Source organism: Ceratotherium simum, chromosome 7 (assembly GCF_057802395.1).
Source record: "Ceratotherium simum simum isolate JZ-2026a chromosome 7, ASM5780239v1, whole genome shotgun sequence".
NCBI lineage: Eukaryota > Metazoa > Chordata > Mammalia > Perissodactyla > Rhinocerotidae > Ceratotherium > Ceratotherium simum.
In genome coordinates, this window is record NC_141906.1 from 53,378,999 (window position 1) to 53,402,260 (window position 23,262).

The 23,262-nt window shown below is 38.9% G+C and overlaps 1 protein-coding gene across 3 annotated transcripts in view; it reads left to right on the forward strand.

The window, feature by feature from the left end:
- Positions 1-23,262, forward strand: part of ARHGAP42 (Rho GTPase activating protein 42) — a 261,608-nt gene that overhangs the window by 53,888 nt on the left and 184,458 nt on the right. For all 3 annotated transcript variants that reach the window (XM_004427415.3, XM_087433629.1, XM_087433628.1), the window contains exon 2: positions 6,572-6,667. In XM_004427415.3, the coding sequence (XP_004427472.1) occupies positions 6,572-6,667 (96 nt within the window). The remainder of the gene's footprint in view (positions 1-6,571; positions 6,668-23,262) is intronic.

The window sequence follows — 23,262 nt, forward strand, 5'->3', positions numbered from 1 at the left end:
CCAATTTGGGAAGCAGGAGACCTGTCCAGGTTGGATTCCAGCTCTTAGACTCTGGGCAAATTAAGTTAACTTTTCATAGCTTCAGCCCTCATAGTTTTGTGTGAGAATTAAGAAAAATATATAAGAAATTTGAAATAGTAAAACATCGTACCAACACTATTGCTGTCACTATTGTAAATGTATGTCAAAGCTTCCTGTGAATATGAAAACCTCTCTACTGTTGTTGTTGTTTTGGATAGTGGATAACTCATGTTTTACAAGTGCTTGAAAAAGCCGCATTAGGGACTTGCAAGGATGTGAACGGGAAGAAGGTAAGGTGAAAGGCAGCTGGGAGGTTGGAGTCTTTACCCACCTTGCAGAAATTCATGATTTCAACAATTGAGCTCTTATTATATACAAGATATGGTGCTGGATACTTGGGTAGTATTCATAGATGGTAAAGTTTCCAGCTTTGAATACACTGGTTAAAATAAGGTGGATAAACTAGGTTTATGGATAACTGGATGAAAGGTAAAATAGAGAAGACATAGCAAGAGAGTCACAACATATAGTGGGAAGTGTATAGGAGATAATGCCAGATTGGAAGGGATCAGGAAGGGCTTTTTGCAGGAAATGGGGGCTTGAGAGAAATCTTAAAAGAGAACATGGGAGAAGAGTTACATCCCAAGAAGCTGGAAAAACAACATAGAAACATAGGTACAAGAGACTGGATGGTTTGTTTCTGGTAATAACCAGTACCTCAGTTTTCTTGATACATGTCGTTGGATATTTAGGTAGAAGCTACCTTTTGAACGATTCTGGACGTTCTGTTAATTTGGCCTTCCTGGTGCATTGTCATGTCTTTCAAGTCCCTGTTTTCACTGATGCCTCTGAGAAACCTTCTTCCCCCATGCACTCAAGCAGAACTGATTGTGCCTTCTTATTTGCTACCTCTTTGTGCAGAGCAGTATGGCACTGTGGTTAAGTGAGGATTCTGGAGCCAGGCTCGCTGGGTTGAAATTCTGGCTCTGTTGTTTACTAGCTTGTACAACCTTGGAAAAGTCACTTAATCTCTCTGTTCCTCAGTGTCTTCATCTGTAAAATGGGAGTGATGATATCTACTTCATGTGCCCGCTGTGAGGATTAATAGTTTAATTTACATTAAGTGCTTGGAAAAGTATCAGGCACATAATAGGTAGTATTTGTGGTGATGGTGGTGGTATTAACCTGTGTCAGACTTTATCAGTTGACCTCTGATATGATTTATTTACATGCCTCATGCCTCTATTGGACTGTGCCCTTTTGGAGGGAAGGATATATGTTGTTTTTACATTTGTATTCCCATTGCTTTGTACTGCTGCCTTCTGCGTGGTAGTGTGAAGATGATAATTCTACAACGTATATGTTTGGATATATTGCTCCTGGGAGTCTTGCTTAAATTTAATCCCAGAGAAACTGGATTTCAGGAAGGACTTCCTTATACCAGTGGACTGGGTGGTTGTACTTGTTCTGATGTCAATATAGTTCACTTCCATAGTGAACATTGTGAAAATAATTCCATTAACACTTCTAAAGAAACAGGTAGACTCCAGCTCTTAAGTCTATGTGGAGGAAGAGTTAAAACTAAATATTTAGTGTGTTTTGTATTTCTCTAATGAAATGAAGTTTTAGTGTTTCATTAGCATCATCTAATCATGGGTGCTATAGGTTAACTCTTTGATATAAAAACATTACTGACTAATTAAAGCTTAGCGTAATTACTTCCAAGTTATAATGTGAATACATGTGAAGACATCTTATGCTTAACTTGCGGGTTAGGCAAATGGAAAGGATCTGATGTGGGTGGTACTTGAGCATCTTTACTATGTACAGCCTTGCTCGCTAGTAAATATTATTCCTCTACCTTCACCTTAGAATGTGGCCATGGTGGCTCCGACTGGGATCTTTTTCCTATTTGTCCTCAAGTTCCAATAGTTGAGTAGAAATAGGGAGAAAGAGACATCCTTACCTAAACTAGATTCTTTGCTTTTCATGTTTTATACACTTGATCTTTCTTTTCGTATTTAAGAGAAAATGTAGATTGTGTCATTACAGGTCTGTACTTTAAAATTCAACATTAAACTTTAAAAGCTTAATTAGGTTTTAAATTCAAGGTCTATATAATCAGATGTGAATCAATTTTATTTGTAAAATTTTAGAACCAGTACTTGTGTTTTGTGAATCTAACCATTGTTTAGAAACTTTAGGCGGTTAGGAAATGGTATGTTTCGTGTGGTTTTAAGTCAGTGGAAGGTGTTGGGCTTTCTAGTTCGGAATTGCATACTCAGTAGGAGATGGAGCCAAGATTAAAAGCGTGAGCTGGTTTCCTCATTTTGCTGATTGATCAATATTACTTTACCTTGATAATATTTTTGATTTAATCATTACTTTAGTTTTTGAAAAATGAGAACAAGTAAAAGGAAAATCAAGAACCCAGACACTTGAAGTTGAAAATGTCATATTTCAAATTTCCCCTTTATTTTTGGAATTATCATCTGAACTAGTTGAGAACCATAGTTTCTTTGAAGGACTGTGAAGGGATCATTCATGAATTCTTGATTCCATCCAGGGTTGAAATAGACACTCATCTCTTACACAGATATACTGAATAACCAGGTTGTCTCTGTCACAGCGTAATAGCGGTGAACCAAGAGAGAATTTGAAAGTATCAGCACAGTTTTCTTGACACTTTCCAAGGTTATCTAAGGTCTAACAGCTGCCACCTTCATTCCTGAAATTTTACCTTTCCTTTCTTTTCTGAGATGTTCAACATGGAAATAGCCAACATGATGTAAGTGCTTAACAGTGTCAGACACTCTTCTAAGTGCTTCATCTCTATTAACTCATTTATTCCTCACAAAAACCCTGAGAGATGGGTTCTGTTCCACTTAACAAATGAGGATACCGAGGTACAAGAGAGGTTATGGATCTTGCCCACAATCATGACACTGATTGACAGAAGCAGGAAGCTAACCCAGGTAACCAGCTACTATAACTCATACTCTCAGTCACTTGGCTATATTGACAAGAATAGCTTATAAAGGGGGCTACTGTGTTTTTGTTCGGTGACAGGAATTATTATAGTGCATTCATTGTGATCTCTGTGAAAGGACAAAGTAGCTTACCTTTCTCAGTCAAGGAGCAAGGCCATGGGAAGCAAAAACAGTTTAGGAAGAAATGGTCAGTCTTGGGGCTTGTCAGGAATTCCCTAGGACAAAACTTGTAGATAGCTCATTGAGTTTGAGAGGAAACTCAGGGACTTGTGGTGAGTAGGAGAGAGAAGGAAGGATATTTGTTTACAGGGTTCCTAAGCATCTTGATCCACCCATATCCACCACACCCCCAATCTTGACTCTGCTATAGGAGTTGCATCTGTGATTTCAAATCCACTTTAGCATAAGGCCTTTATATTGTACATAGAAAAATGGACATTGAATGGAATGCTTTTCCCAAGTCTCAGGGAGAGTACCCACATATTGCTTGGCTTAAAATTATACTAGGAGTCTGCTTTCTTTCTTTGTCTTCTCCTAACATTTGATATAGCTGTTATGATTTCTCTCCTCTTAGCCAGAGCTGTGCACTGTCAGATAAATGCACACTTTTGCACAGTGCCCTTCTGTCTGGAAGGCCAGTCAACTTTCCCACCTTTATGAAATGGACTTGAATGATAATAACTGATGCCATTTATTGAGTTGCCTAGTATGTACCAAGCACATACCTCCTTTAGTCTTCATAACAATCCTGTGAGATAAGTATTAATTCTCTGTATAGATAAGAAAAATGGATCTCAGGAAGGATGAATGATTGTCCAAGGCCTCACAGCTAATTGGTGAAGTATAGTTCTGATGAAGCCTTTGTTTTTCTCATTGACTAATAATTCATTAAGGAGGCTCTCTTCATCTTTCTTCCTGAAAGCCTAAAAGCAGAACCATTCTTAAGCTGATAGACCTTTTTACTCTCTTAAATTGAAAGTACCTCTCAAGTAGAATGTGCAGCTGGTCCCAAAGTTTCTCCCTCTTGTGAGAAGAGGTGTTAATCTGTGAATAGCATCTTCTTTTTTTTTTAAAGATTTTATTTATTCATTTTTTCCCCCCAAAGCCCCAGTAGATAGTTGTATGCCATAGGTTCACATCCTTCTAGTAATAGCATCTTCTTAACAGAGCATGATTTATTGTTTCAAACAAGATTTAAAAAAAAAACTCCATCTCTTGTATGTGTATTTTGTTTATGTTGATGTTGTTGTTTGTTTTTTTAAAAGCTTGTCTGAGGCTGGAGGCCTCTGGTCTTTAGAATTGACCTTGGTGAGGATGTTAGTGAGTTCTTGAATCATAGTGGTGCAAAAAGTGACCTTCCTGTTTGGAGACCTATTCACTCGTGAGTGCCTACTTTGATAGGTACTTGACCTTCATTTCATGAATGGGGGATTACCACAGTAGGTCCTGGGGTCGTGTCGAGGTGTGGGGCTGCAATTGTTCTCAAAGAAAAAATTATTCGGACACATGTTAAAATGGTAAGGAGGACTTCATTTAGGACTGGTGCTATAGGTATTGAGAATATCCCAGTAGAGGGGAGAAAGATCAGGCTCAACTGTGAATGCAACAAGAGCAAGTAGGGATATATAGCTGAGGAGCAGGTTGGAGGGAGGGCAGTATTGGTGGATGGAAAATTACTAAGAGGAGACATCAAGGGTAGGAGGATTCTTGGTGAAGGCAGGCCAAGGATTTATGCATCAAAGGTGGGAGATGAGAAATTTGATCAGGTATCCAGAGTGGGGGCTTCTCTCTAAACTGATTTGGCAGGATTCTTGCTAAAATTGGGCTCTGTGAGCCTAGTGAGGACAGGGAGCCAATGTGGAGGCCTACACAGGAAGAGGGCTCAGAGGTGCCGGACTAAAGATTGGTGAGGGAGAGTCTTTGTTAGGTCCTATTGCTTGAGCTAAATGTAAGAGTTCAGGTATTGGGCTTGAACCCATGGGGGATACCATTAAATGAAATGTAGAGTGAATTCCAGAAAAATATGTTTTCCTGCTGGTGCAGACTTCTGCAAAAGGTTGGCATGGGTGATCAGAATAGCTCTGAGAGGTGGGACCTTTGAAGCTTCCCTGATACTGCACTGTTGGATTGATTTATTTTTAAAGATTTTATTTATTTTATTTTTTCCCCCCAAAGCCCCAGTGGATAGTTGTGTGTCGTAGCTGCACATCCTTCTAGTTGCTGCATGTGGGACTCGGCCTCAGGATGAACGGAGAAGTGGTGCCTCGATGCGCACCCGGGATCCGAACCCGGGCCGCCAGCATCGCAGCGCGCGCACTTAACCACCAAGCCACAGGGCCGGCCCTTGATTTATTTTTATTTTTATTATTTATTTTTTTGCTGAGGAAGATTCACCCTGAGCTAACATCCATTGCCAATTCTCGCCCTTTTCTGCTTGAGGAAGATTAGCCCTGAGCTAACATCCGTGCCAATCTTCCTCCATTTTGTATGTGGGACACCGCCACAGCATGGCTGATGAATGGAGCAGGTCCACACCTGGGATCCAAACTCGTGAACCCAGGCCACCAAAGCGGAGCTTGCCAAACTTGAACCACTTGGCCGCAGGGCCTGGCCCAGAGTGATTTATTTTTAATTTTATGTTAACAAACTTAAATAGTGCTTATTAAGTGCCAGAGTCTATTCTAAGCTCTTTGCAAATATAAACTTAGTTAATCCTCAAAACAGCTCTGAGGTGGTTGTACCATTGTTATTCACTCTGTACAGATGAGGAAACAGAGGCCCAGAGGAGCTAAATAATTTGCCCAAGGTCACATAGCGAGTAAGTGACGGGACTTGGATTTCAACCCAGGCAGCCTGGCTCCAGAGTCTGCATTCTTAATCACTCTCTTAGGTTGCATCCCAAGCTTTTGCCTCCCAGGGCTTTACTTCTCATTATTCTAGGCTTTTCTTTATTGTCTCCAGGAATAAAGAAGAATTCTTTTTCTGGTTTTAGTCACACTCTGGACTGTGTTCAGACTGAAGTCAGGATTGAATGTTATGTTGAGCTTGAGATCTCCTGTAAATCACGAGGTTATTGGTAAACAACCTTTCACATTGCCTTTCACCTTAGAGATCAAAACCACGTACCCTGCCTGCTCCACAGTCTGTATAGAATGACTGACATCAGTGACCCTTTCTCATCGAAGCTTTGCTGTTTTTTTTTTTTTTTTCCACTAGCAACTTCAGTAGCATTCCTTCTTTTTTTATAAATGTTCCATTTATAGGGAGTGAATGGTAAAACTCTGATAAAGTCTTTGGGAAATTGGTTTCCAGATAATACATGACTAGCACCAAAACTTTCTTAAAGGAGCAGATTCCCTTTAAGCAGAGCAGCAGATCCAGGTCCCAAAATATTTCTTTAATAGTCTCTTTAAATTCTGCTTAAATTTGTCAAGTTGGTATTTTAAAAGGTTCTGGTTAATATAGTATTAGCATCAAAGTTATATAATATAACGTGGAAACTCAAGCATTCCATGGTACCTTTAGTTTATGCCTTTTTTTTTTTTAACTTTTAATTACAGATCTGTCTATGGCAGTACAGAAATTCTCCCAGTCACTGCAAGATTTCCAATTTGAATGTATTGGTGATGCTGAAACAGATGATGAAATTAGTATTGGTGAGTACTACTATTCTCGCGTATTCTAAGTAATAATTTTAAAAGTTCTACTTCAGTATTGATTTCATTGAAATCAAGCAGATTCACACATCCAAATACTAAACATGTGAAATATTCTGACTTTGATAAAAATATCAGAGCAATTTTTGGTTACTATGGAAGAGAGTATTATAAATTGTTTTAAAATTGAGCTTTGTGGTTTTTTCCATAAGGAAATGACTTATTCTGTGAATAATTCAGCTCAGCCCTTTGAGAAGATGTGGATGACAATTGTTTGTCTCTGTCTCAAAGTGAATCATTCATTCAAACAAATGTAAATTGAGCATCTGCTATTAAATATACAAGGTACTGGTTTTAAGAATTATCTTTTGTTTTTAAACTTAATTCTGATTTCTCTTTTAACATGAGTATGTATTTATGAAGAAAGGAAAAAACAGTCATGTGGTATTGACCTAGTATTATTGTAGGACACAGAACATCACTGGGGATCAAGAGACTTGAGCCCTACTCTGACTTTGCCACAGTAATTTAGCATCTGACCCTGGGGAAGGCATACTCCTTCCTGAATCAGATGGTTTCATTCCCCATAAAGTGAAGGGGTTGAGTTATGTGATCTCTGAAGTTTTATCTATATCTGAGTTTTTTACTGTTTGAAGATCAAATCCATGTAGCATTCTTTCCCCCACATTTTAACAATCCCTACTTGCCCGTTGGTAGACATGGGGTCCATTTGTAGGCTAGATTAGAGACATGTCACATAATCAGAAGACCATATAAAATATATGTGTACATTTTGGAGAATAATATTAAGCGTATTCACCTTCTAGGTATAAAAACAGAATATTGTAAGTATTAGAACAGTGACTCTCAAACTTTATTGTGTGTATGAAACACATGGAGATTGTATTAAATGCAGATTCTGATTCAGAATGTCTCAGGTGGAGTGTGTGGTTCTGCATTTCTAACAGACTTGATTGAAGGTGATGTTGACACTGCTGGCCCATGGACCACACTTTGAGTAGCATGGCTTTATAATCCCCAACATGCCTCTCCACAATCACATTCCTCTCCTTCCTCTGCCGTTTCTTTTTCTTCTATAGTTTTGTCAGTTCATATGTATTTCTAAACAACATATTTTTATTATTTTTGAAAACCTAAGTAGCAAGTCCAAACCTAGCCGTGGAAAAGCAGTATTATCCCCCAAAAAGAGAGGCTCTCAGGAGAAGATAAGTTGAATGAGTTCTGGATTCATTGTGTGGCTTACATTCACAAGAGTTCCTTCTGGAGAAATCCTTGGACAGAGTGCAGAGTCCTTAGACAAGCTGTTTTTGCCTATGGGATTTGCATTCTGGGTACATCATTATGGTCAAGTTGGCAGTCTTTCAGAGGAGCTGGGCTAGGTGGTCACTTTATTTGCTTGCTCCTTTAGGAGTGTTAGTTACTCTGAGGTGGGTGTGGAGGTGGTTGTTCTCTTGGGATTAGGAGTGACTCCTTTTGCACTCTGTTCTATGATGGAAGGTGCCTGAGCTGGAACTGTCACTTACTTGGCTGAGGTGTAGTTAGGGAGCCTTTAGGAAGAAAGGAGAGGATTGCCACGCAGCCTCAAGCAACATGACATCTTTCTCTTTGCAGGATGAACGGGAAAGGGCAGGACTCGTGATCATGCACCACTGACATTTGGAACAATAGTAGTTGTCATTTTGTGTACCACTTTTTGACACTTGTGTTGAAATGTCCAGCCCCCAACATAGGCTTTGTAACATACACTTAGCCAGACAAAAGCCTAGATTGTCTTATTAAAATATTAATATATTAGCATTGTTATTTAGAAAAAAGAAAGAACAAGCACATACATAACAGCAATTATTTTTCACTTAGTAATGAAACTATAAATTCCAAGAAGGCAGAGGCCAGATCTGTTTGTTTTTTTTTTTTAAACATTTTAGCTTTAGTGGCTGACTCAACGCCTGATTCATGGTAGACCCTCAGTTGAATTGTTGAATAAAGGACATAATTTTCCTTATAAACTTTAATTTTTTCATGTGTGTGTATGTTTTTCTAGTAGAATGATATGTATATAATTTTTTTCTTCCTTTGTAAAGAGGATTATAACAGATACTTCTGGATTTTCATAGATATTATTTATTTGTTTGTTTATTTATTTATTTATTTTTTGTGAGGAGATCAGCCCTGTGCTAACATCTGCCAATCCTCCTCTTTTTTTTTTTTGCTGGGGAAGACTGGCCCTGGATTAACATCCGTGCCCGTCTTCCTCCACTTTATATGGGACACCACCACAGCGTGGCTTGCCAAGCGGTGCGTCGGTGCGTGCCCAGGATCCGAACCGGTGAACCCTGGGCCACCGCAGCGGATTGCACACACTTAACCACTTGTGCCACCGGGCCGGCCCTGATATTATAATTTTTAATGATTTCATGACTCTATTTCATCGGGTTCATAAATATGAATTTACGAAATAATCTCTATAGTATATTTGAGTTGCTTCTAGTTAGTCTTTTACTTCTTATCAAGAGTACAATAAACAGGGGCTGGCCTGGTGGCGCAAGTGGTTAAGTGCGTGCGCTCCACTATGGTGGCCTGGGGTCCGCCGGTTCGGATCCTGGGCGTGCACCGATGCACTGCTTGGCAAGCCATGCTGTGGCGGCGTCCCATATAAAGTGGAGGAAGATGGGCACGGATGTTAGCCCAGGGCCGGTCTTCCTCAGCAAAAAAAAAAAAGAGGAGGATTGGTAGATGTTAGCACAGGACTGATCTCCTCACAAAAAAAAAAAAAAAAAAAGAGTACAATAAACATATTTCTGCATATTTCCATTAAGCTTTTTAATTAAAATATCTTCTTGAAGTCACATGTAGTAACTGCAGAGGTAGGGTTTTTTAATCACTCTGCCTTGCAGGCAGATGTTAGGTGATTTCTGCAGGTTGTTGTGAACTTGGTATCTCAACATTGGTCTGTCTGTCTCTTTCCACTTTGGCTAAATGGATGTTGTTGTGGCTCTTGCAGATTAAATTTGAAAGGTGTGAATTCATCAGTAGGTGAAGGCTTATTATAGGCAATGAATATTAAATTCTAATCCTTTGAGGAGTTAGATCAAAGGTTAGGGAGCAGAAGATGAATACTGTATAAGAGTAAATGTAATATTGCTTACTACTTTTAAATCAGGAGACTTATTTAGCTACTGTTACTGGGAATCTGATTTAAACATCAATGCTTTGTTAGGAGAACCTTACTTAGAGCAAAAAGATTTATAGGCAGAAATTATTTCTGAAACAACTCATGTAAAAATATAGATGTGTTCCCATATCCTCACCAACCAACACTCTTTATCCTTTTACTAAGCTCCCAAAATGTATGCTAAACAGTTAAAAATAACTATGTATATAATGAAGAAATAGTAGAAGACTTCGAATAATCATTCCTGGCATGGAGGAATTATGAGGATATTGCAAGCTGTTGTACGAAGGACAGTGATCTAGGAATGTATACCTGAGACAAATGGTTAAGGCTGGTGTGGACGGAGTGCAAGAACTCTCCTTTCCCACCTTCATCAGCCTCAGTTCTGCATGGGGAGGCACAAAGTTTCAGCTGTGTTTAAAATAGTTTATTGAAGCCCCGGTTTCAGCTTCTTCTTTATTCCTCTGATTTAATAAAAGAGGAATGAAGTCGAGACAGCTGTGACTCTTAGCATTGAGTAATAGCCACAACACTCGCAGCCAGAGTAGTCTTGAAACTTACCAATGATGTAACCACTGAAAATGATGACTTACCAAAAAAGCTCATCTTTTATAAGCAAGCACTGTCCGAGCAAAATAACTTGTAAAGTGAAGACATTTGAGGCTTTCTGTGTGTAAGTTATGATGGTGGGAACGGGTGGGAGGGCAGTAGGAGGATGAGTAAGGTGTCTGCTTTCAATGTGCTTACAGTGGAATGGAGCGAAAAACAGATTTTGAGCAAAGTAAGGATAAGGTGCTGTTACTATATCAATATAACTACTTAATTTGTGGAAGCTGGTCCAGGCGGTTGTTAGACATGTAGGCCTGTGCCTGGCCTATAAATTGGCCCTACTCTTCAGCTGTCCCCTTCTGCTCCCACCATTTTGGCCTTGTGCTTGCTGGGGTTTTTTTGTTTGTTTTTTGGTGCCAGTGAGACATTGCTGGCTTGGAAGGAAGCAAAATGGGATTAGTTGTCTGGGACCCAGTGGGGAATTCCTATGGCTCAGAGGATAGGTCAGTTGTTTCCAGAACTGAAGTCCCAAGCAGGGCAGCATCCTGTGCTCTCCTTTTAGCACCCTCCTTTCTGTTCAAGAGCAGCAAAAGGTCGTTGCTCCTCTCTTCTCTAAGGATGAATGAGCTACAGGTGAGCTTTTGATGGCTCCTTTTTATCTGCCCACTGCAGCTCTGCCCTAGTAAGAAGGAGCCTATTGAGTCCGTCCAACTTCCCACAGCAGCTCTAATTGCCCACTTTTTATACTGCTTTCGTGTTTTGTACTGAATAAAGACATTGAGTTAGGAGTAAGTTAGCTGTTGAGTAGCTGGACACTTGGGGCTTAGGAATTAGTGATGGAGGGGTGGGGAGTGAATACAAACTGGTATAAGATTCAGTCCTCCTCAAATAATTATATGGGTAGACTGGATACAGAATGTACCATTATTTAATTATAATTACATAGTAATATATATGTAAATGCAGAAAGACAATACCCACTGCATCCATCAGTCCTGGTATATGTGCATGCATGGGAATTGATAATTTCCAAAGTGAGTCATATGCCTAGTCTTAAAAACTTACCAGTGAGAAACAAAAGGCTATCTCTACAAAAAATACTATTCTTTTGAAAACACTCTTTACGTTGGTTCATTCCAACAAGTAGAAGCTCAAAGATATTACTGTGAACCTGCCTATGACACAGGTTGTTTTGCTCCGTTAATTTAGCACATGAGAGTATAGGATAATAAAAGGCTGTAAAACTCAGTGTATCACTTCGGAATTTATCTTTATACCAAATGTGGGGCATGCAAGTTACTGTGTTTTGTTCCTCCATGTAGTGCCTATAATTCAAAATCACTTTTAACCAAAGTCTTAAAGAAGTCTAGATTAGAAAAAAAAAAATCAGATACTGTTAGTCAAGCTGAACTAGTGCCAGTAGAAATATTAGTCATTAATATGAGGCAAAGCTTTTCATTGTATGTAATCTTGGAAATCATTGGAAAGTCCAGTTGCAATTGTGCATAAACAGCTTGGTTAATGATGTTGTGTGATGGCCTATGGTAATTTTCAGGAAAGTCTTGGACAATATGAACCTTGCACTCAAGAGGTTAAACATTTACCAAGAAGGAGAGTCAGTTTGCTAGTAAATATTTTAGGTGGAGACTTCATTCCTTTAGACACACCTAAACAGAAAATTCCTGCGGTAGAGACAGGCAACACATAACCATTTGTCAACTAAGGTTATGGCTCCCAACTCTGAGTGGAGAATGAGGCCATCAATTAGGTAATTCAGGTCAAAATATATTTCATAATAATTGGCCAGATATTTCTGACATAACTAATGTATTCCTGTTCAGGTATTTGCTCTATTTTGAATACAGATATGCAGACAAAGCAACAGCAAGGCTTAGTGCTTAATAGTTCTTAGAATGAAGAGCATGTTACATCTTTAAAAAAAAAACTTTTTATATGGAAATCTATGTATAAATTGTATGTGTACAGATTGATGGATGGTAACTTGAACCCAAACCAAGTTTTGTATATTGTGTTGGCTGCAGCATACTCTACGTTTTGGATTCTTTCCTGTTCTGTCTTTAGAAGACTATTTTGAAACGAATTTAAGACTATACAGAAGACGAATTTAAAATAGTGACATTTTAAGTTACAGGGACTTTATTGTGTCTTCCCGAATGAGCAGCACTTTGCCCAGGTGCAAATATTTGTTTTTTAATTACCTCCCTGCAGCTGGGCATGTATCAGTGGTGAAGTGACTCAGCTGTGAGCCTGAAATTGCCTTGGTATACAGACAGAAGCCTGAGAGTGATCATCGAGGCCTGCTCAGAGGGTGTCAAGTAGAAGAGATTTTTCAAGGAAGTGGTTGGAAAATTTTCATTTTCCTTGTTAGGGGAATTACTGGGGGGAAAATGCATAAATCTTTTGCCACTTAAATCCATTCACTTTGAGGATGCATCTGTTACATCCAATGGAAAGGTCTTATTTGATCCAGTTTTCCAAATGATAAATAAGGATGTAGGCTAGGGTAGGAGGTATGGCAAACAGTTTGCTTTGTGTATTTTGAAGGGATTCCTATATAGTCGAAACACTTTGAGAGATAGTAACCTGTGTTTCAGGTTAAAAATAATACCTGGTGGGGCTGGCCTGGTGGCATAGTGGTTAAGTTCACGTGCTGTGCTTCGGAGGCCTGGGGTTCGCGGGTTCAGATCCGTGGTGCAGACCTACACACTGCTTATCAAGCCATGCTGTGGTGGTGTCCCACATACAAAATAGAGGAATATTGGCACAGATGTTGCTTAGGGACAATCTTCCTCAAGCAAAAAGAGGAAGATTGGCAACAGATGTTAGCTCAGGGCCATCTTCCTCACAAGAAACAAAATAAAACAAAAAATGGTATATTTATAAACCCAGGAAATCCACTTAAGATCATTAATGATTTTAGCTAAAAAAGAATCTATTTTATTCTTCAACTTAAACTAATAAAATTGAATTATTAAACAAACTGTTAAATTACAGAAAATGCTTCTGTAAAGATTTTCTTCAGAATTTGGTTATAAGCTACAACTACTCATTCATACAGATTACTGCTAACATTTGTCTCATGATACTGTGATGCGTAAGGGGAAGTGTGCCGTGAAACTCTTGGTGGGCATTTCTGAGGAAAAAGTTTGCAAACCAGAGACAACAATTACCAACCACAACTGAACCCCTCAGAAAGAGACTTGTGATTTTTATTAAATTCTAGGAAACAAATTACCTTCTCATTTGCTGAATCAGAAGAAAATCCATCAGTTATTATAAACTCTCATTACAACCGACTTAAATGTGGTTATATAAATCAGGAAGTCCTCTATTAAAGTGGAACATTTCCAAATGCCTAAATTGTTTATACAAATAATATTTTCTTTTGAACTCTGTAGAGGAAGCATACTTTACTTTTTGATGGCTCTCAGTTGGACAATTGAATTATTGTTTTCCTTTTTTTTTACCACCCTTATTTTTGCACCCACACAGAAACCACCCACAATTAAGGATTGAAACAGCTGGGAAAGTTGCACATTTCAGGTGGAGTTCCTGTCTTTAAAAAAAAACATGCCACTTGAGAGAGATGCTTTTATCATATTAGCTCTGTATTTTAAAGAATATAACTTGATTTAATTTGAAATTCAGAGGCTTAGATTTTTTTATTTCAAGCTCTACAAAACAATCCAAAACTTATGTCACAAGCCACGTCTCAAAGAAAAAATTTTCTTTTAACTTATTGATATACCTTGGTCTCCTGAAACCCCTTTATTTCTTTTGTGATTTATTCTGTTAAACAAAAAGTGGTTGTCTTTTTCACAGAGAGCTCAGTCTCTTATCTCCTGCAGCACATGATATGCTCTTTGAGGTCAGAAAGTTTTGCTCATGTTTCTATTCCTGCATAATACTTTAGAGCTTTAGCAGAGGCTTAGTAAGTATCTGTTGCATGAATAGACTCTCTGCAAAACCTAGTAAACCTTTATAGAAGCAAATCATTTTAAAGTACATAAATAGAATTTGAATCATATATTAAATAAAATATATGTACATATTTGGATACATCTATCATTATTCTTTTCAGTATGGTAATAAACTAAATTTTGAGAAGGAACTATAAATAGTTCATATATTTACATACAAACACACACATATGTATAACTTGGCATGTACTTGAGAATCACTTAGAACAAATTTCTTTTTTTTTTTTTTAATAATTTTATTTATTTATTTCTTCCCTCAAAGCCCCAGTAGATAGTTGTATGTCATAGCTGCACATCCTTCTAGTTTCTGTATGTGGGACACGGCCTCAGCGTGGCCGGAGAAGCAGTGCGTTGGTGCACACCCGGGATCCGAACCCAGACTGCCAGCAGCGGAGCGCGAGCACTTAACTGCTAAGCCATGGGGCCGGCCCCAGAACAAATTTCTTAATATTTGTAAATATTTCAAACCAGAGCTCAAGATTTTTCTAGTCTTTGATTTATTGAATGTCTGCTGACTACCTGTTAGGTGACAATCCCTGGGAACCTGATGGTGAAAAAGAGTAGTTAAAGCTTTTGTCTTCATAGAGTATACAGACAAAAGGATAAGATGGTAGCAATATTCTTCTTTTACGATAACATAACTTAAAAAAGGCTTATTTCAGGGCGAGTGGATAGGGAGTGAAAGAACTTGTATCTACGGTTAGTGACTTAACAATATCTCAAAAATCTCCACGAAATGATTAGACAGTGAAATAAATGCTGTGACCCAAGATAACTTGGGATGCAGGAATAGACAGTTGATCCTCATTGTTCACAAATTTTGTATTTGTGAATTTGCCTGCCCTACAATTTATTGGTATCCCCAAATCATTACTCTTAGTGCTTCTGTGGTCATTCGTAGAAAGGTGAAAAAGTTGTTGCCTGACTTGCAGAGAACCTACTGTATAAAGTATGGTGCAGTGAGGCAGCCATGACTTACTGAAGACTAATGAGATAGTTTCTTGCTCTTCTATAAGAGCAATAGGCTAAAGTGTGTTAAAGAACAAAATTCAATTGAGTCAACTTTAAAAATCTTATTGGCTTTATTCAGCGATTTGTGAATCGGGCAGCATCCAATCTTGCAGATAAAAAGGAACTCAGAAGAACTGTACAAGGCAAAAGATTTTTAGACCAAAGTGAGCAAGACAAAAGAAGTTATAGCTGGCATTTTCTGATTGGTTAATACAGAGTTACTTTCCTTATATGGAGCACAGGGAAGTTTTGGAGCTGGGGTAGGTAACTTGTGTTGAGAAAACAAGTGCTGATTGGTTGACCTAGGCTTTCCTTTTCTGGAATAGCGAGCACAGAAGCTTACTTAAGTTTTGGTCGGTTGATGTGGGGTTTAGCATGAGCGACTCTATCTTGGGCCTAACCTAGTTACTTTAATAAGCAAAAGGACCAGAGATTAGAGACAGGAACTTGATTTTGTAGCTTTCTTCCATTCTTTTTAACCTGTTTCTACCTGTATTTGCTGTCGGTAAAACTTATTTATTCTGTAAGCACTCAAGTGCCAACCAGGTCTAAGGCACCATCAATGGCTTGAGTAATTCATATTTATATTTTCATTGGGTAGCCAGTATTAAACAACCAATTACAGTTAAGTCACAATTGGGTTGGATGCTACAAAAGCAAAGTATATTATGCTAAGAAAACATATTCAAGATAGACCAGGCCTAGCTGGGTGAGTGGGAAGATGAGCGAAGGCCACTGACGAAGTGATGTTTAAGTCAGCCACAGAGAAGTGGTAGGTGAAGGGGGAGTAAGGAGAAGATTCCAGATCTAGTGAAGGGATGAGTGAAGGCCTCAAGGAGGAAAGGAGACAGCCAAGGGAAAATGGCACGTGTGAAGGTTATGGCCCGGTAAACAAGACCTAATAGGCCATGTTAAGGATGTGGAATTTTAATCTAAAGGCAATGAGAAGCTATTGCAGGGCATTAATCAGAGAAGTAGCATCATATTTGCATTTTAAAAAGCTTAATCTGACTCCCTTACGGAAGATTTAAGAAGGCTGCCCCAGATGAGCTTTTCTTAAAATATTTTGCTTGGCCATTTCTCTGGGTTTGTGCCTAGGAGAAAATGGGGCATGGGTAGCCTGACTTTATAATGTAACCTATGGTGCCTGTGGTTTTTTTAACGCGCTTATGTTAACCCACAGAACCACAGTTAGAGTACATCTCTTTTATGTATGAATAAAATGGTCTTAGTAAAATTGGAATCATATGATTGGCTTGTAATTTCAAGCCTGAACCATGCCATACCCCTGATGACATCTGTGTCATAATTTTTTGCATAACAAGAGAAAAGTGTTTTATTGCCTCTTGGTAAACATTGGGCACCAGAAATGAATGTGGTCACCTGTGTAGATGTTAGCTGCATAGTTTGCACTTTTGTTGGTAATTTCCTAGTTTGCTTAGTGGAGATTATCTACCCATGTTGAATATAATATAATTTCTGCACCTGCTTTCAAAACAGCTTTTGAAGATAGTATTGTGTCACAGTTGTTTTCTTGCTGTGGAATAGTTCATATCTTTTTATCTGGGAGCTGCATTGTTGTTGTTTTTTTTTTGCTTGAGGAAGATTAGCTCTCAGCTAACATCTGTGCCAGTCTTCCTCTACTTTATATGTGGGTGACTGCCACAGCATGGCTGACGAGTGGTGTAGGTCTGCGCCTGGGATCCGAACCCAGGCCGCTGAAGCAGAGCATACCAAACTTAACCACTATGCCACGGGGCTGGCCCTGGGAGCTGCATTGTTTTAGTTCTAGGATAATTCTCATACCTTCTTTATGAATGTGTAGGGGTGGGAAGGTGGGGAATTGCACAGGCTGTTTTGTTTTGTTTAAATTATCAGAAAATGCTACTTTTGACTTAGAAATGTTGGCCTGGTTTCTTAGAATTTCCAGTTTAGTGTCTTAGAGTAGAAAGAGATCTTGGAGAATGTGGGAGTTAACTGTCATTTTTATTTAGGCACAGACGAAACAATTTTTTAATATCACGCAGTATTAGAACCTTGATTGCCTGGCTTCTAGGTCATGAATTTTGACTCTTGAGTTTACTTGTTGATTCATTCAGTAGAGCCTTATCAAGCACCTGTGATTTATCAGACACAGTTTTGGGTGCTGAAGACACATGAGAGCACAAACCAAAAAATCTCTGCCCTAATGGGTTTGCATTGGTCAGAGGAGTTAGATAATAAAATACATAAGTTCGTTATATAAAACTTAGACTACTTTAAATGCTACAGAGATATAAAAAGGAGGGAGATTATTTAAAATTTTTCTTCAGTATTTTTAATATACAGATATCTAATTTTAAGGTAGTGGTATTACTGCAAACTGCTTATAAAATAAACCTTGTTTTATCCTTCATTCCCTGTGTAATCAGTCTAATTTACATGGTCGTGTAAACATTGACCTATTTCTGGAATTGAAACCATTTGGTGCAAAAGGAAAGGTAGTAAATACAGGCAGCATGCCTCAGAAGTAAAAGCTCTAGATTTTTGCTGAAGCATTTCTCCAGTTCTTTGTTTGACCACTGCATCCTTCTGCTCTAGACCATTTGACTTCTTCCCTTGCTTGGGCATATTTAGTCCCACTGTGCACTTGAATGTTCATTGTCTTGATCTGTGCAATATTGAAGAAAACTAAGATGTAATAGCCTTTGAGCTGGAGTACAGGATTGAGAGCCAGAGAATATCATAGAGGGCTTTGCCATATACTGTAAAGTTTAATTTGCACATTCTCAGGAGACAGTCAAGGCTTATGACTGAAGTTGCCCTTTAGGAGGTTTATTCTGGCATCACTGTATGTGAGGAATTATAGCATGAAAAGTCTTTGCCAGTTCAGTGTGAGTCAAAGATTGCCTTCATCCCCAAATCTTTTATGGACCAAGAGAGAACATTTCTAAATGTGAATGAAATAATAAAAATACAGTTTAAATTTTAACATAAAATGTTTGGACCAGAAAGGCAATAGTCCTGGAGACTGTGTCTGAAATACGTGAGTTAGGAGGCCGGGCATGGGCACCCAGAGATTAATGGAAAACTCATTGGCAAAAGGCAAGAACGAGCATATGAGCAGTAAGGAGAGACTTGAGGGGTGGGGGGAGAGGAAGAAACAATATATAAAGAGAGATTGGAGAGCAAGAAAAGGGTTGAATAATAGGCCTAAAAAAAGAAAAAAAAGTTTGCCTTGGATAGTTAACTAGGAATATGTGGCTGGAAAAAAAAAATGCTAAATCCAGTAATTTCTTGGTGACAGAATTCATAATAGTTGCTGAGTCATGATTCAGAGGGCTATCGAGAGAAGAGTTTTTAGGTCATGCTTGATTCTTGAGACTCAGAGATAATGTCTTTTGGCTCTCGTGGTTATGGAGGAAATGAATATGACTTCTGCCATTGAAAGTAGAGACGAGCTTCAAGCAAGGAAGTAGAGAGGATCCTTACAAATCTTAATAGAATATAAACTGTTTCTTATTTAAATATAGTTTGAACTCTTAATTCCTCACACAAAGCATGCGTTCTCCCTACTCCCCAGTCAGTAATTGCTAAACTGCCTATCATCGGAATCAACTAAGGGAAGCGGAAGGAGGGAAGCGGAAGCCTTAAAAATTTGATTCCTGGGCTCCACCTCAGACCTGAACTAAGGTAGAATCCCCTGGGTTGAGACCTCAGGAGCCTTGAATTTTATGGAGATTTTTGGTGTCTGATCCAGCCTATGGAAAACCGCTAAACGATAGACTTGTGGTTTATGCTGCAGGAGGCACAGTTGGGGAGGGTACTAAAACAGGGAAAAAGTCTATTCCAGAGGTGTGCTTTTTGGGTCACCAGATCCTTGATGCCCAGTGTTTTGCCAACAGAGTCACTAAAGCTGTAGAAGCCATGTGCTTGTAGGGAAACCTGGTCATTTATTGCCATATCATCCTTTACAGCCTGAAAAAAGGTTTTGGTTTATGCAGAACAAATTGATATATATCCTTAGAATGAGAGATGGTGTTCATGGGTCAGTGTAGATGCTGTACAGATTTCCCGGGGATGAAAAAAAAATCAGCTTTTCAAATTAAAATCACATACAAGGTGCCACTTAGTTCATGCTAATACAGACTTTGGATTTTCTAGAATTCCCTATCAATAATATCTTCTGAGAGCAAAGAACCTTATGGGTAATTTAGTACATGCAAACATGAATAAAATCATCTTGTATCCTTATTAGGCTTATAAAATAGAAGAGGGTAAAAAAAAAGCTTTATGATATAATCACTATACTACTAAGGAGAATATGCTGAGTGCTTTAGTAAGAACAAAGATGCTGTGAGAGGACTGGAGCTGAAGAAGGAACTTCTGGTTGGGGACATCAGAAGATGCTCAAACAGAGAAAGTTATTTGAGCTGGGTCCTAATGGTTAAGTAGATACAGCTTAGGAAATGTAGGCAAAGGAAAGACATGGAAGTGGGAAACTATAGGAATGTCTGGTAGTTTTCAAAGTGCTAAGTTAGAGATTAGAAATAGTAGCATTTCAGGCTCAGATACTTGGAAAGGTAACTATGGCCGCATCCTGGAGGCCCCACATCACTTGCAGCATGGAGTTTGGACTTTATTTACCTATTCAAGGTTTTTGAGTTGGATAATGACATAGTCAAAGATGCCCTTTAGGAATTTTGTTCTGACCATTAGTACATACAATGAGTTAGAGCCAGAAAAGCTGGGAAACCAATAACTAGGCTGCTGTCATTGTACAGCAGAGATGAAATGATATCCTTACACGGTGTGGCAAAAGGATAGAGGAGAGAGATCAGCAGCATTTGGTGATTCGATGTATGGAAGGAAGGACTGAGGATAATCCATCACTTGAGCTGTTAGGAGAATGGCATTATGAACCCATTTATGTGTTTATATGTGGCCAGAGTACCTGGGGTGGAGCAGAATTATGAGTTAAGTTTTGACACGTTAAGTTTCGAGATGCAGACAAAATCCTGAGTAGAAATTCCCAGGAGGTAGTTGGAGTTGGTAAATTTAGAGTAGTGAGTTGGGCTGTGGGACTATATGCCTAGAGTAGTGGAAAAGTCTATCAATTTCAGGTAAGCTAATTTGGGTTCAGAGTTGAGCTCTGCAAGTCATTAGCTCTATGACCTTGCATATCTTTAACCTCTATATTTCAGTTTCATTATTTGAAAAATAGGAGAATGGTGAGAGAAGATTTGGGTGTTTTACTTGTCACTGCCTCCTGGGGTATTGTGGGGTTTAGAGAGCTATGCACAGTGCTGGTGCATGTATCAAATAAATGTGCCCACCCTTATCCTCCCGATCTTCCTGGTTTTCCTCCTTCACAAGGATAGGAGTACACTGGAGTAAGTTTGTAGGCCTAGGGGATGGAGAAATAACTTGTGAGAAGAGTGATGAGAGAAATAAAATAGAAAAATGTATCTAGAGGTGGGAAAGGGTGAGATTAGAAGCTTCATGGGGAATTGTTAGCTTTTGAGAGGAAGAGGGTCCCTTTTCTGAGACAGGCAAGCTGAAGAGAATGAATAAAGACCGCGTTGATCAGAGGGTCTTGAACTTCTCTCAGAGAAGCAGGAGGGCCATCTGGTACAAGCGAGGGGAAGTTTGGGGCTGGGTTCTTGAGAAAGGAGAAAATTCTTTTTAGATAGCCACTGTGGGAAATAAGATTAGGAGTAAACTCGAGTTGAATAAAAGGATTGCCAAAAAGCAAGAGCAAAGGGGTTAGATAGCTTGAACTGTCAGTGTCCTCGTGGGTGTGTGAATTACAGCGGAGAGAAGGTCATTGGAGGTTAAGAGGTTGTGGAAAAGAGAAGCTGGATATTGGACAAGGAAGCGGATGTTGAAGCTTCAGTAGGGTGGTGGCAGGAGGATTGGGTGCAGAGGAGGAGTATGAATGAGTGCTTCAGTCTTTGTGGAATGTGAAGGAGTGCTGGGAGGTCAGTTCCTGATGGCAGTAAGGATGGGGGTGCGTACTTGGTGTAAGTGGTTGTTTGTCAGCAACAAATTACTGATTGTTCCCTTTAAGGCAGTATACTTGGCGCCTGATTACCCTTTGAGCACAAACAGCTCTGGGATTGTTTGCCTTTAAAGATGATAAGCCTTTTCCTTCCTATACTGTAGCAGGGTGGTAGGCTGGCTGTACTGCTTTTCCCCTCCTTCTTCAGCAATAATGATTTGCTGGAAGAGAATAGACTTTGGAATCAAACAATCAAAATTAACTACCTGCTTCTCTGCTTACCATCTGTGAGATCATGGGGTAAGCTACTCCAGCAGACTGATCCTCCTGTCCTCATCTGCACAATGAGGATAACTGTACTTCAGCACCTCATAGCATTGTGTGGACATTAAAGGAAATAGTATATGTAACATCTCTACTTCTTGGTTAGAGGCGCTCCCAAGTGTGAGTGGTTTATACCTTGGGAAAATAGTTTCTGAATTGGGGGTTGTTTTGGCTTTGGAAAACAGGTGAAATACCGCTAAAACAAAGCAAAACTAAAACAAAGCAACATCAGAATAGCACAGTTTTTCATTTTCTAACATATAAGCTTGGAAAGAAAACAAAACAAATATACATGACTTGCAGACTCTGTTATGTACAACAATACTTATTATATTCACATAAAATCTCAGTAAAAGATCGTTGCTAGAATTCAGATGAAATTCATTTGAAGTAATGAGATAGTGTGATAAAGTCTGGGGAGAAACCAGCTGGAATCAAGTTTTGGAATTGTGTGAAATTGAAAGGCTGTCTTTTTATATGCGTATGTATTCATTTGCCAAAATTTAGCCTTATGTGAATTTTGTGTATTATATACAAATTATATAGTTTATATAAGCCCACTATACATATATAATGAGTGTATTAGACCTCTCAAACTACTTGTAGTTTGGTGATTTCAAAGCAGATATTACTAAAAGGTCCTATCTCAGTTCAGGAGAGTATATGAAAAAAAAATGATTAGATATGCAGTCCAGAATTATTTCTGTGCATCCATGGTGACTTTCATCTTGGAGTTATAATTCTCCTCAATTTTAATAGGTAATCCTAATGATCTGCAGCAGTAGTAGTGGCTCTTTTTTATAGGTGAAGCCCCAGGCTTACGGAAGGTACCTGTCTTCTTTTGAGTCCAGTTGTTATGCCAGTGAGGATAAAAGAAACCAGGCTGAGTGTCAGAAAAGTTTGAAAGATTGACAGTTTGTCCACAAGTTCTGAATCTCAGCCCAAATATGAAGTGGCAGGCAGTGTTGTGCACCATGTTGATAGACTGGGTTAAAGTATAACACAGGTTAGTGCCTGAGGACCTGTGGAATGTCAGAACCCAGGTGTGGAGGGAGGCACCAGGAACAGGAGTTGGGGAATTTAAAAGGAGACTAGATTACTGGTCATAACCCCTGCAGAGAATCTGGGTAGTATGGTTAAAGGATAAACAGGAACAAGAGAAAGCAGAAAGAAATCGCTTGATATTAAGCCAATGAATTCCAAAGTGGCGATTTCTGTCTGTGTGTCCTATTCAGAGTCTGGATTGGCATCTGAGTACTGGACAGACCAAATATGGCACAGTTGATGGTAATAGGCAAGTGATGAAGCAGGGACGAGGCAGTTGCTGACTCTATGCAGAGTACCTGGTCAACTTGATAAAAGTTTAATTTTATGACTTTTCATTTGTAGGCTGTGCATTTTGTATTGTTCTTTAATGCTTAATTAGCAAACTATGTTATAATATTAAATAACTTTTTGTTACTAAAATAATATCTGATATGCTCTTCCAACTTGGTACATCTCATATTTGCCCAAACTTCATTCACCTAAATACAAC